The 13,831-nt window shown below is 32.7% G+C and overlaps 2 protein-coding genes across 4 annotated transcripts; one reads left to right on the top strand and one right to left on the bottom strand.

The window, feature by feature from the left end:
• Positions 1 to 1,061: 1,061 nt before the first annotated feature.
• Positions 1,062 to 6,848, top strand: LOC105318297 (uncharacterized). Of its 3 annotated transcripts, none has more exons than XM_066079349.1 (9): positions 1,062 to 1,220; positions 1,906 to 2,022; positions 2,295 to 2,402; positions 2,588 to 2,725; positions 2,844 to 3,710; positions 5,434 to 5,592; positions 5,700 to 5,819; positions 5,918 to 6,040; positions 6,376 to 6,848. In XM_066079349.1, exons 1-9 carry the CDS (start codon positions 1,116 to 1,118, stop codon positions 6,592 to 6,594), a joined length of 1,956 nt encoding a protein of 651 aa, XP_065935421.1. In that variant the 5' UTR covers positions 1,062 to 1,115; the 3' UTR covers positions 6,595 to 6,848. The 3 variants fall into 3 exon arrangements, with proteins under 3 accessions (XP_065935421.1, XP_034338565.2, XP_034338566.2); XM_034482674.2 differs by having other exon boundaries at positions 5,431 to 5,592; XM_034482675.2 differs by having other exon boundaries at positions 2,295 to 2,393; positions 5,431 to 5,592; positions 6,376 to 6,847.
• Positions 6,849 to 7,365: 517 nt separating this feature from the next.
• LOC105318205 (centromere protein N) lies at positions 7,366 to 13,794 on the bottom strand. The gene is made up of 9 exons (XM_011415183.4): positions 13,534 to 13,794; positions 13,260 to 13,314; positions 12,358 to 12,420; positions 11,392 to 11,471; positions 10,806 to 10,976; positions 9,789 to 9,890; positions 9,071 to 9,134; positions 8,041 to 8,168; positions 7,366 to 7,779 (listed from the first exon to the last, which is right to left on the bottom strand). Exons 1-9 carry the CDS (start codon positions 13,699 to 13,701, stop codon positions 7,561 to 7,563), a joined length of 1,050 nt encoding a protein of 349 aa, XP_011413485.3. The 5' UTR covers positions 13,702 to 13,794; the 3' UTR covers positions 7,366 to 7,560.
• Between the last annotated feature and the right edge of the window lie 37 nt (positions 13,795 to 13,831).

The raw sequence follows: 13,831 nt of genomic DNA, 5'->3' as shown, positions 1-13,831 counted from the left end.
TCACATAAATCAACTTTGTTTTTAGTTTATTGGGATGTATTTTCTTCAGTGGAATTTGTTTGTGTGTGTATGTTTAATTTTTGTTTTGTTCCTAGAATTGATGTTCGATTTTATATTGAAAAATAAGAAATAAAAACATTTAAAAAAAATTAAAATTGCCTATATGATCAAATAGGCAATTTAAATTTTTTTTGTTTTTTTTGTTTTTTGTCTTTTTTAAATGTTCTGTCTTTAAATAATGTTTTAAAAGTTACAATACAATGGCTGAAATATTATAGGGTCGTTCTGCCGTATAGTTATTGAAAACTGTGCTCAGCTTTAGGGGGCTAACGCCCCCTGATCCCCTACCTACATTATAATTAATTTTTCCAGACGGGATAATCATACTTTCTGCCATGGAAATCATTTCGAGTATTGCGGAAGTCGGATGGCATGTGCAGAAGCAGAGCACAAAAGGAACTGGACGCATATCTCAGTCATACAGACGTTCAACATTTGTGTTAATATAGCATTGAATCATGATTTTTTGAAGTATACACTCTCATAACTGCCGCGGTGTGTGCATACAAATTGAGTAACGCGCGTTAGCGCGTTATGAAAATTTGTATGCACACACCGCGGCAGTTATGAGAGTGTATACTTCAAAAAATCATGATTTAATGCTTATATTTACATTTTTTTATCTTCTTGCCTTGTCTGCAAATGTGAATTATACCTTAAAATTCCGATCTTATCCTAAGGGTAAGTTAATATTAATGGAAGAGCCACAGTAACAGCCACAAGCATGAACTTTGATTTTCGCTTGTGACGTTGCAGTTTACAGCGTTCAACGTTTGTGACGTCATAATAAAACTCGTTAATTTGACCTTTGACTACTTGTTGCATTTAGAGGCATTTGAAGATCACAGAATTTAATGGAAAAACACAGTAGAATGTAAATATTTTCATTTAACATTTTAGAATTTACAATAAACATAGCAGACGAAATTTAGGGAAACTCCATCGTTATTGTATTTTTAGTCATGAGCTTTCATTGGCTGTTTACCTATCGATGACGTCACGATTGCTAAGGCTTGCGTTGTGTTTTGGATACATCACCAGTGTGTCAGCATCAGATGTGGAGACAAGACGTGCTGTTTGCTGAGCGAACATTTTCTGAAAAATTCGATATTATTGAACCAAAGACAGTTACAGAAATGTACAGTTTTACATCTAAAAGGGTAATGTTCATATTTATTTATTAATTTACGTTAAAGATGCCCGATTTCCCCCTATTTTAAAAATCATTTAAACCGAACAGAAAGCTTTAATCCAAAGCGTATCCAAGGTCATCTTTTCATCTCATTTTTTGTTCAAACTCCAACTACAAACTTTACAGATACTAATGTAAACAATTTTATTGAGGAATTCGACATGTTTTTGATTGGGTTATTATTTTTCAGTTTTATCATATCACAAAATAAATGAGCTTTTTATAGAGCCAAAAGCATAATATTTCTTCACTATTGATATGAAACGCCGTAGGAATTGTTGCAATTCTCCTTTTGGATTTTTGTTAATGTATTAGCCTTTTCACAACATAAAAGGCATATGATCAGTAGAAATCAATGATTGACACTACTTGTCACAACTTTTCCTTCCTTTGACTTTGTATAACGACTAACGTTTAAAAATTTTAATGGCTGCTTAGCAACGTTGCGGTCCATCAAAAAATTATTTACTTGAGTTTATATTGATAAAAATTCGTAAATTTTCGTTAAAAAAGGGGGGATTTAGTTTTTATTTTTACATTTCTTTATTTGATTAAAAGATAATCAGTTTGGACAGCGTCCCCTTCCCTCACACATGCCTATTACAAATATACTATACCTATTTTTTTATTTTATTTTCAAAATTTCGTTGCAGAAGACAATGGAAGAGCAGTGTTTGTACACTGAAAGTATCCTTGGACAAGTAGGTGCTTACAAGGGGCCAGGGATGAGCTTCCTGAGCAGGCCCATCACACAAAGGACCTATGTGGAGGTCTCCGTTTTAACTTTTCATTTTAAAAAAATGATAAATATAGGTTTAAAATGTAAGTGAAGAATCACCCCACCCCCCTTTCCCTTACCTTGAATTCAGTTCTTTTCTGTCTGTACTCTTCAGTTCCAAATCTCTAAACATCTTTATCACCTTTTCCTCTTTCTTTCATTTTTCTCTCTCTTTTGTTATATTTTGATTTGTAATTTTTTTTAGAAACTATAGTTAAAAACAACAATGATGTTGACAATATCAATTTCTTTGGTTTTTTAAAGGTTGAGCCCCCTAGAAAGAGGTTTCATTCATGCAATGAACAAAGAGTGTTACAAAACACATGGCAGACTCAAAGAGTAGACAGAGTGGCACAATGTGGGGTAAGCCAGGTAACTATATAGATTTTATATATATATATATTTATTGAATTTAAAGAAAAACTACCCTAAAGAAAGACTAATATCTAAAGGAAATTGAAATTCTGTTGATGTAAAAATATAGAATTAAAATTTATACAAAAAATAAAAGAATTATTTCTTTATAAAGCAATGATTTTGGAATCATTTGTATTTAGACAAATCAGGTGCTGGATGACAAACAAATCCAAGACTTCATAGCCTCTACAGTGCTTCCCCGCCATCGCACATTGATAAACTCTGCAGGTGGCATTAATTGGTCTAACAATCAACCCGAGAAGAGACCAACTCATCAGGTACATACATTTATAATTTATCTAAATTACTATGCAGATTATAAAATGTGAGTAAAAATTCTTCTTCTTCTTCTTTTATCAATTTCTATCAGTTAAGACTCTTTTTTTTCATTTACAGAGATTTCAAAGACAGGTTGAGAATTTCCTCCCTGCATGTGTGCCTTATGCAAAGGAACTGACAAATCAAGCACAGGCACAATTCATTCCTCAGACCACAAATGTTGCCCATAGAGAGACCATTAGTAACCATACAGAAAGAATGGTCCCCATTCTCCCCAGGGGAAATTATTGCCCCCAGGCAACTGAAGAAAAAGTCATCATGAGCATCCCACAGGGAATCAGTGACCATGAAGAGGAAGAAGAGATAATCATTGTAGTAGAGGGAACACCAAATGACATCCTCCATAAGCCTCAGGGATTCAGTGTGACCAAAGGGATGCAAGGAAAGATGGCCTATTTCCCCCAGGGAAACAGAGTCCCCCAACAAACACAAGATGGTATCATTTGTAACCCTCAGGGATTCAGTATGGACCAGGGATCACAAGAGGAGGGTATCACTATACCCCAAGGCACATCACACCAAGATAAATGTGACCAACAGAGAACACTGGATGAGACTATTTGTATTCCCCAGGGAATTGATTATCCTCATAGAATTCAAAGTGAGAGCATTTGCAATGTCCAAGGACTACATTCTAGTATCTCCTATGGAACACAAGGCAATTTTCCTAAGGGAATAGAGGAAGAAGTCTTTTCTGTTCAACAGGAAATTATCAGTATTCCTGGACAGAGTCCTCTTTGCAAGACCAGTTATGTCCCTCAGGAAATCATCAAATTTCCCCAGGGAAAACAAGTACAGGATCAAAACATTCATGACCTTAGTAAGGGCATTGACTGTCAAGGACCACACACATGGGGAATGCCTATACAAGGTGTAACAACCAATGATGTGTCAGACCATAACCAGCCTGGTTCAACCAATCTTGTAAGTGCAAGTCTTTGAATTATTCATAATGTAATTTGAGAAGATAAATGTCTAACTAGTGGGTATTGTTTTTTTATACAAAAAAACACATGTCTCCCCTTCTCCCCAAGGATTGTAATATGGGGCAAATTTAATAAGTGAAAAAGAATGAAGTCAGCTATATGTTAGATATCATCCATATATGATACAGTTTAGAAAATGAATTAACTTGAGACACAAGATTGGTCAAGGTCAAAAATTATGGAGGCGTGCACTCCTTCTCAATACCATCTACCTATGTTCCAAGTTTGAAGCCTTAATGTCAAAAGTTACCACCCAGACAAAATTTACAGTACACCTCAGTGTATTATAATTGTTCTTTGTGTTAAGTTTGAAGTCCTTCTGTCAAAGAATATTTAGAAGGTGAACAATGACGTTTTTTCTAATTTGACCTTGAAATAAAATTTTTAGGTCAAGGTCAAAAATTTTGGTAAGGTTGAACTGGACTATATACCATCTATGTATGATACAAGTTAAAAGATTGTATGATTAAGGAGTCTTGTGTTATGGTCCGGACTACATTTTTTATAAAACGCTTGACCTTGAAGAAGATAATAAAAGGTCAATAATTTTGATGGCGTGCACTTCTTCTCAATACGATCTACCTACGTTCCAAGTTTGAAGTCTTAATATCAAAAGGTATCTAAGTTACCACCCAGACAAAACTTAATTATTTTTTCTCAAGTTGACCTTGAGTAAAACAAGGTCAAGGTCAAATATTCATCAATAGTACACTTCAGTGTATTATAATTGTTCTTTGTGTAAAGTTTGAAGTCCTTCTGTCAAAGAATATTTAGGAGGTGAACAATGAAGTTTTTTGTAATTTGACCTTGAAATACAATTTTTAGGTCAAGGTTAAAATTTTTGGTAAGGTTGAACTGGACTATATACCATCTATGTATGATACAAGTTAAAAGATTGTATGATTAAGGAGTCTTGTGTTATGGTCCGGACTATATTTTTTATAAAACGCTTGACCTTGAAGAAGATAATAGGTCAAGGTCAAATATTTTGATGGCGTGCACTTCTTCTCAATATTATCTACCTATGTTCCAAGTTTGAAGTCTTAATGTCAAAAGGTATCTAAGTTACCACCCAGACAAAACTTAATTATTTTTTCTCAAGTTGACCTTGAGGAAAACAAGGTCAAGGTCAAATATTTATCAATAGTACACCTCAGTGTATTATAATTGTTCTTTGTGTGAAGTTTGAAGTCCTTCTGTCAAAGAATATTTAGGAGGTGAACAATGAAGTTTTTTCTGATTTGACCTTGAAATAAAATTTTAAGGTCAAGGTAAAAAATTTTTGGTAAGGTTGAACTGGACTATATACCATCTATCTATGATACAAGTTAAAAGTTTGTATGTTTAAGGAATCTTGTGTTATAGTCCGAACTCTATTTTTTATAAAACGCTTGACCTTGAAAAAGAAAATATGTCAAGGTCAAAATTTTTGGTGGCGTGCACTCCTTCTCAATACCATCTACCTATGTTCCAAGTTTGAAGTCTTAATGTCAAAGGGTATTTAAGTTACGGCTTGGACAAATTTGGATGAAGAAGAATAAGAAGAATAAGAAGAAGAAGAATAAGAAAGTCGACAAAAACAATATGTCTCCCCTTTGAAAGGGGAGACATAATTAAATATCATTTTCCTTAACTTATAAAAGTTTTCCTTTTTTTAGCAGCCAGGTCTGATATCTCACATTGCGACAACACAACCAGAGGTGCATATTGAGCAAAACCTAAAAGACAACGTGCAGCAGACACAACTTACAAATGTAAATGTAGAGTTGTCTTCCTTATCCTTAATAGCTGAAAGAAGCAGGGCAATTGCAGCTGAGGTGGTACGTAATTTGTAATTATAGTTTTATTCAGAAAATAAAAAGTGGTTTAACTCTTAGCTGTCTATTGGCTTTCATTTCTGTATCATTTACGGTACTGTATATTGTAGTTCAGTGATGCTGCACAGCATGTTGCTCAAGTAAATGTTGATAAAAAATCAGGACTTGAAGTCACACCTGACCATGAACATGAAACGCAGACTTCTACAACAAGTCAGCAAAGTCGCAAGGTATATACATGTATAGCTATTGCTGAATACTTTTCAAAACAACATTCCAGGTTGAAATTGGCTGTTATTGATAATAATAATTCTTTCTATTTCTCCAGAGAAAGCGAACTGAAAGTGCAGACATTGAAAATAAGATAAAGCAGAGTCCACTGAAACGTCAGAAGGTTAATAGAGAGGCTGCAGACATGACTTGGCAAATCGAGTCAAAACCGGGCAAAAAAGTAATTTCTTCTGTTTATTTGTTTATCTACCATGAATTCAAATTACATTTGTTAAGTTCAAATATATTAAATAAATGTATACTAAGTGTTCAGTCTTGTACATGTGCATTTGCTGATTAATAAGGGGTCTGAAACACCTGAAAAATTAATATACACACATATATCTATAAATTTATGTAATCAAGTTGCAAAAATTTAAATCTCTCCAAAGGAACTCCCCCTTTTGACAAACAAATTCCTGAGTTTGCACCTAAAAATTTTGCAAGTACATGTATGTTGATTTATACTGGTAGATGTTTTGTATAGTTCATTTCTTTTTTCTTTTTTTTTAACAGGTCTGGTCAAAGAATATTGCAGACCATGAAGAATTCATGGAGGATGCTATCAAAATCCTTCGAGGGCAGTCTGCAGACATATTCCCTGAAAGTGTCATCAACCAGCTCTTCAAGGACACCTTTGAGTCTGATATCTCCCTGACATCAAGTGACGAATTTGTTGTGGATCCCCTTGTGTTTTTCAATTCAGAGTTTGGACTAGAGTTCTGCAGTCTTTAAAAGGACTTTTCTAAAGCACAATAAGCTGATGACCCACTGTCTTTCAATGTAACACACATATTATTTTGATAATTAGATTTTAAATAACCTTTAAGCAGGATTTAATCGTGTGCCAAATTCTAGAATGCTTGGATATCTTTATTGTATAAAGATATTCCTTTAAGTTTTACTATAGAGCTTTATCTTCAGTGAAATCCACCAAATTTTTCTTGGTGGAACTGCATGTATCATGATCGTTTGAAATAAAATTGTTTGCATGATAAATCAAGGTGTCAGTTGTGTATGGATTTATTAAAACCAATTACCTGGTAATGTACATGTTATGCATGCATTGCATTTTGAGAACTACTGTCTGGAAAATTTACTGTTAAAAAAAACCCCTGCCATTCCATGATTTTCAGTAAAATAAATTGTTCAGAACTGCCTACTGGCCCCAGAATCATGAAGCAATCTTAGTCCAAAATTGTACAATCTTAATGTTTCTTGATTGAAACCACTGTCAAAGGGTCAAAATTGAAATGCTATTACGGTAAAAGTGTCTTGATATAATATTGTTAATTACAAATTCCAATCGTCATTTGATGATAAACTTTACAATCATTTTATACCTAACTAAAATTTTGACTTAAGTCTGAAATTGCTTCTTTAAAAGGAATCTGAGAAAACTGTATGTATGTATGAAAAAATTAGGAAGAAAATTATCAAATGTATCAATATTGCCTTTACACCACCACAATCATATAAAATCTAAGTTTTAAAATCAAAAACATGTTAACTGTGCTAGAAAAATTTATTTTTAAGTAACAAAATAATAACAAGTAAAACAGCTATATAAAACTCAGGTTCAATCACAATACTGATATAAGAAGTCGTATAAAAGTCATGCCAAATCACAATCTCAATTTTTTGTTGATAGTTCACTGAAACATTTACCAGTAAAAATGTCCATCCACGTCCATTTGATGATCATGACTTTTCTTTACTTTTTAGCACAAAATTGTTTGTTCCCAATGAATTCACTCTGAGTAGATGTTTAGGAAGAGGTTCATTGGCTAGTCCACAACTTGCTAAATTCCGAACTCCATCCAAAACTGATGGTCCTTCAAACTTTACACAGCATCTAAATGGCTCTCCATTATCTTGAAAATTTTCAATGTTCTTCTTTCCCATAAATTTTGCTTCAACCTGAAGAAGTAAAGCACAGTGTAAATAAATTTTTTTTTTGTATTTTCAAAAATTTAAATTTCTGAATCATACCAGTATAATAATAGATATTTGAAATTGTTGTCCATTTCAAAAATATTACCAAGAAAGGAAATAACTTGCATCTACATATCAGTAATAGTTGACTATGAAAATATCCATTTATTTTTAAGTTTCTAGACAGGCTGAGTTAAAAGTGAACAAATACAGATCAAATAAACACACACTTGCAGGAGTTAATACCTTAAATCGCAAAGATTCCAAAACAGGCTGCTGATACTCCCCAAAGGCCGCCTCCAAACTTAGGGATCTATGACGCTTCATGGCGACATCCTCTGACCTCAGGTTTGGTTCTCGTTCTATTTCTTCTGCTGCAAAACAAAACATTTAGAACAACTTCAAAGTGTTGCATACAAAGACCCCCTCCCCCCTAATAAAATAGTTTATAAAGTAAAGAGTAGTTGCCCTGTATAATAGTTCTTCAAATAATAAACTTCTTTATTTATTTAGCAGCTATGTTTTAAACATAAGCGCAGTGTGTTGAACATGTACATGAAGCATTTTGAAAAAAGACATTTTAAATTTTTTAAAAATTCATATAAACACCCCTGTTAATGTGTACGGAATGGGTTTTTTATCATTGCTAAGTATATAATAAATCCAGAGTTCACAAGACTTAACCAAGATTTGTTCAGTTCCTGTGAAATTTCGAGCGGAAGTATAAGTGCTCTGATAATATTCTCAAATACATAAGTACTGGTAGTTTTTTTATATCATATCCTTCTTTGATTTATGTTAAAACATTAAAATCTTTTAAGATGTATGTTTTATTTCACCATCAAGTGGTTATTTAAATTAAACGATGATATTCAAAACAGAGTTATCATTCGTGTAGAGTGGTTGAAAATAGAAACATTGGGTTGCCATGTTTGATGCTTGTCGTGTGCAATACCATGTACTTAGCATGTTAAGTTTTGCAATTGCAGAAAAAAAACCTATTTTTTTGTATTGTCACATTTATTTTTAGAACACATTTTATCCACCAATTAATGAAGATAAAGTTTAAAATCAATAAACGTCTAGAATTTATATCTGATTACAAGTACCTAGATTCTATGAAATAGACTATCAACACGAGGCACGAAAGGGTAAAATAAAACCATGTGGTCTAAAATTTAAATGACAATAATATTCGCAGGGGTGATAAAGGTCCTCAAAGTAAAAAAAAATCAATAAACTACTAACATTTGCTACATGTTTATCACAACCCTACCTTTCCGCTTGCGTCTACTGATGAAGGGAAGACTCTGAACATCTGAAAGTTTTCCAAAGGATGTCTACAATAAAGAAAGGACACAGCTTAGCTTTTAATGTTTCAGACAGAATACAAAACAATTGAGCAAAAGTAAAAAAAAATTTCACAGGATTCAATTTTGAAAATATACAGTATGTTAGATTACTTTAATTCAATAGATGACAATTCTCTGATTGAGGTATGAGGTAATATTAGATGCTGCATTTGACTAAAATTTAAATATTGTTAAAAGGAGACTAAAACTGATTTAAGGATTTTTGCAGAACCAATTCTTATAACTTCATCAAAGACAGCATTACTTGGATTCAAATATTTCTTAGTCTCTGAATTTTCTTTGTACTAAATATTTTATTACTAGGTCAGTCAATCAATCTTTGGATACCATTTTTGGCCAAAAATTGTAAGGTTAGAAATCAAAATGACCCCCCCCCCCTCCCTTGAGAGTGCTTAAATGGATGTAAAAATTAAAGAAGAGCTGAAAAACCACAAGGAAGAAATAAAAAAATATTTATTTCTAAGTAACCTTCAAATTTTACAAATGAAAAAATAATTAATGATTTCTAAGGAACCTTCAAATGTTAATATAGGGTCAATAGTTATTGTATATAAAACACAAGCACTAGTCAAATAATCAGAACTGCAGCATATTTAAGTAACACATACATGATATACTCACTTCTCCCAACTTGTTGAAGGCCAGTTGAAACAGAGACTTATACTGTAGGCCCGACAAATTCATGCTGGTCAGGGTGTGGAAGCCAAATAAGTTGGACAGACACTGTAAGACAATTGAAACACTTAACATTTATCAGAGTTATGTTTTTTCTCATGAAAAATGAAGTTCATAACATATTGCCCATTCATTTAAGAAATAAACAACGTTATTTAGTGAACATGGTGTTATGAATAGCAATTGCTCTGTTGGCATATTCCATGATGCGCGCTAGCGCAACATGGAAAATATGCCAGCAGAGCAGTTGCTATTCATAACACCATGTTCATTAAATAATCATTGTTTATTACTTATCTTTGCATTTTACCACTCGCAAATACCCTGTATTAGCCTAGCCCTAGACCTTGACATTAAGCTATTGCATCAAAAATAAACATTCAGACTGTAATGTATCTTTTTAATTCACATAGATTTGTTAACAGAATCAATGATATGTTATAACAGTAATTCCTTTAAAATGCTATTATAAGACATGTTTTAATCTAATACCAGGTACATCAGTGATGTATCGTATAGTGGTTTAAATCTATAACGTCATGGAAAAGTAGATCACCTTTATAACGTCATAGTATACAGACAGAGCAATTGCGATTATAGAAAAATAATTGCAGTTCCTCCGTATGAACTTATAGTGGGAAAGAACAATGAATATGCAAATATTGAAGAATAAGGGGAACCTTCTAAAAGACTAAAAGTTGCTTAGCATTTATCCTTGTTCTTTTTGTTGATGAAAAATGATTTACTCTGTATCACCCTTATAATGAAGAATATTAAGAAGAATATTGGGAACCTTTCTAAATGTATGATTATGTTACATCACACATAGTAATTCATACTTCATAAATTTCATTTATTCGTGAAGAAATTACTATTAATGACACCCCTATAAGTTGGTTTTACACGTACTTACAAATATTGTATACATATTCTAAAAATTTTTGTCAATGACAATTCACAAACCTGGAACAAGAAATTCTGGACTGACACTTTAAAGGCGGAGATAGCAAAGCAATGGGAGTTGGGGTAGTGAATCAAGTACACAGCATTGGCAGTCATGAAGTGGTTTCCTGATGGGAGGTATAGTCTGCACCACAGAGCACCATCTTGGAGGGTGACAGACACAGAGGCAGCCTTCAATGGAAATTTGATAAATATATTAACGCAACAGTAACATGGTACGAAGTGACGGGTCATGTATAGTTGACAGGTGCAAATAACAAGATCAAACATGAACAAAGCTTAGTCATCAGTTTCAGAAAATATTGATATGGATTCAAAAAACCCTACTGTGTTGATCCAGAAAATCAAATTACACTCTGTAAAATTAACAGTATCAAGAAAGGAAAATTATTAGGTATACCTGTATATTTTAAGTTTTATTCAGTATACATCAGAAATATGTTTTCAAGATTTTTTACTTTGCAAAATTGATAATTGAAACTACTGTAGTAACTTGTTTTATTTCTTGTGTGTTGGTGCACAGTGGAAAATATACAAGGCGGTGCACAACAGAATAAGTTTATTGAGATTGTCCCCAGGTTCTTACTGAATCAAAGTAGAGGTCAACTTGTTGTTGAAGTTTCCTTTTGAATTTTTCTGGATCAGAATACCAATTTTCTTTTGACCCTGCAAGAGAAGTAAGGAATGTACCTATTATTGCAACAGAAACTAAAATAAGCTTATTATTCAATCAAATAATTTCTCTGATTGTACATGTATATTGCTGAAAGGAAGGATAAAACTATAATCAAACTTGAATTAAAGTGACAAGGACATGTGACCATCCTTAAAAAAAATGTTTGTTTGGAATTGCCACCTGGGGGTTTTCAGACCCAGGAGGAAGGGAGGGATTAAAAAACTAACTGGAAGTTTAACTAATAAAAATTTGGTTCAAATAAAAATCTCAATATTATAAAACAGTGGAAATGTTTTTGTTGTCATTCTTTTCTTCAATAAAAAACTCTATTTTCTGCTGATAAAATTTTATCATTCTAGGGGGGGGGGGGTTATTTCAATGAGGCAGTAGGCAATTCCAAACAAACAATAAATTTATTTTGGCCTGATCAAGGGTGATGAGACAAAGTTTTACAATGAGAATATATTATTTAATTATGTCACTCACATCAAAATTGCTGTTAAGGTGGTATGAGACACCTATTGATATTAATGTGGATAAAAGTAGTTAATAATTAAAATACTATTCACCGGTTGATAATTTTCAAATTTGACAAAATTTGACTAAAAATGTGTTTTGAAAATGTTTGGAAAGGAAAATATAATAAAAGCCCCAGCAGGATTCAATTTCATGATTTACAGATTAGTAATAAACACTCTAAGCCATTGCACTAAGCTGTTAGGTAACAATTCCAAGAAAAGAAAAATATGCATGTTATACAATTATATTTCATTTTATTGTTTATTTTGATAAGATGTACATTACAATTCTATCTTGATTGCAGGGTATTTGATTTTGATTGCAAAATGTATTAGATATGTGCCACCTCCAAAGTACCTGATTTTTTATCTTGCAGTCTATACATGGTCCATTTCTTCTTTGTTGAGTTTTTCACAGTACCTGTCAACAAAAGATAAATAATGTGATTCTTAACCAATTCAATTTCAAGTCCTATTTTATTAACAAGATACTGCAGAATCTGGCATTTGAAAAATCGAATTTTTTTACATATTGGGACTAATACATTTCGGGACATGATAAGATGTTTCGGGTCTGATATGGTAGCTAGATGTTAGCGCGTGTGTATTGACAGGGGAATCTCTTTATTGGTTTCCCCATAATTAACACCTCAGTACACCTAGTATGCACAGGTCAGGTCAGGTATATGTAAAAGGTGCGACTTCACTGTTTTCAAAACAATCATCGTTAGCCTTCCCTCAAGCCTCCTTGGATTTTTTTAATAAATGAATCAAAACAGGGCTGAGGTAATAAATCAAGTGTTATATTATTTTAAATAACTGTTCACTTTAAAAAACATGATAATATTCATAATAATACGTTTTCACAACTAATTAAGTCTATTCATTTTTATTCAAGTCCTGAAATGTTGTAATGTAAGTCCCAAAAGATCCAGGAACCAAAACGTCAAGGGCTGCAAAAGAACTTACAACAGTAAATATTTAAAGCCTCTTAAAATGATCTTTAAAGAACAGAATTGACATAAAACTATTGTTTACAAATATTTCAATTCCCATAATTATATATGTTCCAGCCATAAGAATAACTTATGTATTAGTAGATGATTAATAAGCGTTCATAAATTTTGTCATAAGTCATAAGTTCTTTTGTAAAACACAGCCCAGATCCCTAAATGTTTTTCACACCAGGTCCTGAAACGTCTTGCATCCGAAAATTCAATGAAATTCACAATGACAGATCATTGGTTATACACAACTTACACATTAGGTCCAAGTCATTTACTTTTCTTAAAGCTTCTTTATGTCTTTTCTTGTCCTATAATGGCAAGAAAAAAAATATAGAGAAACTGGATAAACACTGGATTGTACTTTGCATGGAAGTTATTTATTATTTAAGAGAAATTTTATCAATTTACTTCAAAAGCTGTTTAAAGAGCTGTTGAGAATAACATGTGTCTGTGGAGAAACCCTCGCACCGCTATACAAAATTCGTAGAACACAAAAATAGCATTAAACAAATCTAGCTAAGACCTACCTCACAGAAACTCAAAACGTCTCGAAAGACACAGAGTTTTGATTTTGAGAAGTCAAGTTGGCTTAACTCGTCATTGTTCAAATATCCCCATTGTCTAATAAGTTGCTCCAAATCAGCAACTTTAAGTCTTGAAAAACACGATTTAAGAACATCCGCTATGAATCCCATTGTTCATTGACGTTAGTAACAGTGCCTGCAAGCGTCTTTTTTTTTTAATCTTTTTGAAAAATGCGCCAGGCGGCCATGAAAGTTGTGACGTAATATTTAAGGCGTAACTTGTACATAAGTTATTTATACA

This window comes from Magallana gigas, chromosome 3 (genome assembly GCF_963853765.1).
Source record: "Magallana gigas chromosome 3, xbMagGiga1.1, whole genome shotgun sequence".
NCBI lineage: Eukaryota > Metazoa > Mollusca > Bivalvia > Ostreida > Ostreidae > Magallana > Magallana gigas.
The sequence above is the reverse complement of the archived record's forward strand: the minus strand, read 5'-3'. Positions and strand labels throughout refer to the sequence as shown.